General features: G+C 40.4%; 1 protein-coding gene across 1 annotated transcript in view; it reads left to right on the top strand.

Annotated features, from left to right (window-relative positions):
- The window catches only part of LOC107587422 (niban-like protein 1), a 32,192-nt gene extending 28,612 nt beyond the window's left edge, over positions 1–3,580 (top strand). Inside the window, exons 9-14 of the mRNA XM_016275222.1 lie at positions 120–353; positions 461–616; positions 1,794–1,907; positions 2,009–2,116; positions 2,205–2,316; positions 2,503–3,580. Coding sequence (XP_016130708.1) covers positions 120–353; positions 461–616; positions 1,794–1,907; positions 2,009–2,116; positions 2,205–2,316; positions 2,503–3,362 — 1,584 coding nt within the window. The 3' untranslated portion in view covers positions 3,363–3,580. The remainder of the gene's footprint in view (positions 1–119; positions 354–460; positions 617–1,793; positions 1,908–2,008; positions 2,117–2,204; positions 2,317–2,502) is intronic.
- Positions 3,581–4,188: the final 608 nt, after the last annotated feature.

Raw genomic sequence — 4,188 nt, 5'->3', positions numbered from 1 at the left:
TTTTTTTTCAAAGTAGCTTTACAATTTACAGTATTTATAATACTGTATCATCCATAACATGAAAATAATTAGCGCTAATTGTATTAGCCAGAATTTTAATATCAGTTCCCTATCCCTAGCATTTCATCATTATGCAGTTGAATGAATTTTTCTGTTTGTCTGTAGCACTTGTGCTGCCCAAGGCAGAGAAGCTTCTGAAGGTGAGTATCCAGCCGTACATCAGCTCAATCCTGGATGCGCTGATGGAGCCCACCAGCAGAGGCTTCTTTGAGGTGCGAGACTTGTTCTTCAGAGAGCTGGTAGACATGAGCAAGAACCTCCTCAATGATGGCAACAAGGAAAAACTCGGGGAGGTAACCCAAAGTCCCCTCCATGACATCTGGTTACACTTTTTTTTGCTAATAGGTTGCTTGAACCATGACTTAAGTAGACTTAAAACTCTTTTACCTTGGGTGCCCAGCACATGGAGAAGATCTCCATGCTAGCCTTCCATCCTGTGAAGATGCAGAACTGCTATGAGAAGGTGGAGACCTTGAGTTTAGAGGGACTTCAGCAGCGCTTTGACGTTTCCAGCCCCTCTGTGTTTGTCCAGAGAGCCCAAATCCTAATGCGAGAGGTCAGTCATCTTTGAACCAAGAACAGCAGCAAACTCAGAAGAATTACTTTTATAAACAAACAGCAACTAATACTGGCAAGTTCTCTAAAACAGTGGTACTAACAACAAAGTACAAATATCTGCCACACGTCCGAGTTATTTTTATGTTTATGCAATCAAGATGGTTCGTTAAACTGCAGCTGGTTTGAAGAAGTATACAAATGTCTCTGTTAGGGGGGTTTTGTAATTTTGTGGGAAAAACGAACAGTTTGTCTTTGTCTTCGTGCCTCTTAGGGTTTGGTTTGTGGTTTCGTTGTGTATGAAACTGTATGCCCTGAGGAGTTATGTGCTGTTGTGGTAGAGATGTTAAACCTCATTTTGGTCACTAAATTACAGTGAACTGCAGTGAAATTACAGTGAACTAGTCTTTAAAACTGCAGTTTTAAAGACTAGCGTATGACTGCTGATTGTGAGCACAAGAAAAAAAAAGTTTTTTTTTTTTTTTTTTTTATAAAGTGCAAATCATGTTTTAGTACTTTATATAAAAGTCATTTTTACAACAGAGACAGATTTTCAAAGCACAGGGAGTGGAGAAACAAGACTGAACTTGAGTTGTGAGTTATCAAAATAATGTTGCTTCAACTTATTCCCACACTTTTTGTGTGGTTAAATGCCCCCTTGTGGCAAAATTTATTAAAATATGTGGAAAAATGTATCTAAGACATGAATCCTGTCACACTTTGACTAGAGGCTGGAATACACTACATGCATTTTTAAATATTTTAAAACATGGCATCATACACTACTCGACTAAGGATCACACACTACTATAATTTCAAATTGTTCCACAAACACAAAAAACTTATGCGAAGACATGTGCCTTGTTGTTAGAAGACGCACACAAAAAACACCCAAATAAAAAAAATATGTGCTCTAAAATTGGCTCAAAATATCGAACATATTGTCTGAATGTATGGAATCATGATCTGAAGCAAAAAAAAACATAGTATGTGCCCATCGTACACTACGCAATTTTCTGTGAAATCTGTCAACCCCAACTGGCCAAAATCCCCAGACTGGCAATGACTTTTGGAAACTAGTGTCGACTCCTCCAGACTGCAAATTGAGGGCAGAAAATCTGGGCAAAAGTTGTGTAGTGTATTGTAGCCTTAAGGATATATCCATCTGTTTCGTGCAGCAAATGGATGATGCAGTATACACATTTGAGCAGCTCCTGCACCAGAGTTTGGAGGGCCAGGAAAGGGAGGATCTTTGTAAAACTACCCAGCGCTGCCAGGATCGTGTCATCAAGGTGAAACAGAACGTCCATCTGCCGTATCATATCTTTTTGAACCAGTAGGTTCTTGTTTAAGATTTATAAATTTGTACTGTTTTTCAAAATTTGATGTCCAGAAATTTGACTACGACAGCAGCACAGTTCGTAAGAAGTTCTTCAGAGAGGCTCTTCTGCAGATATTCATCCCCTACATGCTGAAACAGCTCTCCCCATCATGCTCTGCTGTACGTCTTCACTGTGGTAGAGCAACAATGCATTATCCAATCTAAAACTTCTCAGAAAGTATTTAAAGTTATTATGTTGTTTATGCAGGAACTCCCCCATTTCCAGGAGCTCATTTTTGAGGATTTCTCTCGTTTCATTCTGGTGGAAAACATATTTGAGGAAGTGGTGCTGCACACAGTCATGAAAGACATAATGATGGGTAAGACTTCTTTGAAAGAATGAGACTTTTACAAACCAAGAAGATTGAAACATTTAAAGTTGTGATGTTTTGGAACCAAATGTTTTCTTCTGTAATGTATTGTGATGTACATCCAAGTAAAACAGATTATTGGAAAAGAAAATGCCATCATTCTATGCTCTTATCAACATTCCTTCTATGTTCCAGCTGTGAAGGAAGCAGCCGTCCAGAGGAGACACAACCTGTACCGAGACAGCATTGTTTTGACCAACAGCGACCCTAACCTTCACCTGTTAGGGGAGAATCCTCCCATTGACTGGGCTGAGGAATATGGAGGAGGTCAAGAGGAGGTGGATGGAGAGAATGCAGGAGATCCAGAGGCTCAAAAAAGGCGCAGGATGAAGCAGGTGGTCTCCATGATCCAGATAGATGGCAATGCCTCTGTGCTGCCCAATGAATCATGCCTGGAAGTGCCCACTGTAGACAATATTCCAGAGGAGGAGGCGGAGGTACGTTCAGAGAAGCAAGTTCCCAATGGAACCAAAAGGGATGTGAACAAAAATGCGATTGATGAGATACCACCAACAAACGGAAGTGCAATAAAAGAGGAAGAGAGCACAACAGAAAAGTCAGTGCAGGACACAGAGAGCAAGTCTGCCATAGACTGTGCCATACAGGAAATCGAGAATGCAGTTCAGGAAGGGGAACATGAACTCAGGACACAGAAAACTGCAGAGTCATCATCCTTGAAAGAGGAAACTGCAGCCGAGGAGGTAAAACCCACCTCAAATTGTGAAGAAGGGGCAGACACAAACAAAGATTCACCTTCAAGCACAGAGGAGGAGCGTTTGGATTCGCCAGGAAGGGAAGGGTCCCCATCAGACCAACAGGAAAATCACATTACGGCGAGCACTCATGACTCATCACAGCACGACGACAGCGGATTCCAGTCGACCACTAATGAAGCAGCAGAAGAGGAACATCAGGCGGGAAAGGAGGAATGTAATGACTCTGAAACTGGAGAGGATATTGGGAAGGGAGAAAGTGCACATATGGATCACCAGTGAAATATCTCATGAACTCGGTTCATTTATTATGTGTTTATGCCTGTAAACAGTGAGCAAATGCATTACCCACTGCTCTAAAACAACTTTTGACTGAGTGACAGGAGCTTTTTTGTGTTTTTTTGCCCGTAAAACACTTTTCTCACTACTCTGACTGTATAGACATTGTTGTCTATATCTTTTTGCATGCACACTCTCACATTTTTTTGCACTTAAAAAAACTAAACAAAAACAAAGTCACTCTTAGTTAGAGCTGTGCTCGAATACAAACATCCTAGGTCCAAATGTCTTCACCTTTCTGTTCACAAGTACAATATTCACCTAGTTATTCATTTATTAGTTCCTAGGTTTAGTGTCATTTCATTTGTGTGTGGTGCAGAGTAACAGACTGCAGAAAAATTGTTTTTGCAGTGGAAATCAGCCACCTTATGCCTCATGATGATAGTATATGGTGCCTTATTGAAATCTGCATCTCGTATCTGATACAGTGCTGCCTTGACAGAATTCACACTAAAGACACTGAATTTTATTTTTCATCAACATTATAATAGAGGTTTGTTTTATGCTTTCTTAATCGGTGTGATGGTTTGTAATCAAAGCATCCTTTTGACATAAAGAAGTCTGTTGAGTTGCCTGCACAGGAGACATTTAGCTTGTGAACTAATACTTGCTGGAACGCCAAACAAGCTGCATCTTGTGTAAGCTTATTTAAGACTGGAGTGTTGCTTGCATTGCTGCTGCTGGTGGAGTAAGCATTATTTTCTTAGACACTGCTGTCATTTGTTGTGATTACAGAAGTGACTGCATAGATTTTTCATTAACCAGGCCA

This window comes from Sinocyclocheilus grahami, unplaced genomic scaffold (genome assembly GCF_001515645.1).
Source record: "Sinocyclocheilus grahami isolate Dianchi unplaced genomic scaffold, SAMN03320097.WGS_v1.1 scaffold92.1, whole genome shotgun sequence".
In the NCBI taxonomy this organism is placed as follows: Eukaryota; Metazoa; Chordata; class Actinopteri; order Cypriniformes; family Cyprinidae; genus Sinocyclocheilus; species Sinocyclocheilus grahami.
The sequence above is the reverse complement of the archived record's forward strand: the minus strand, read 5'-3'. Positions and strand labels throughout refer to the sequence as shown.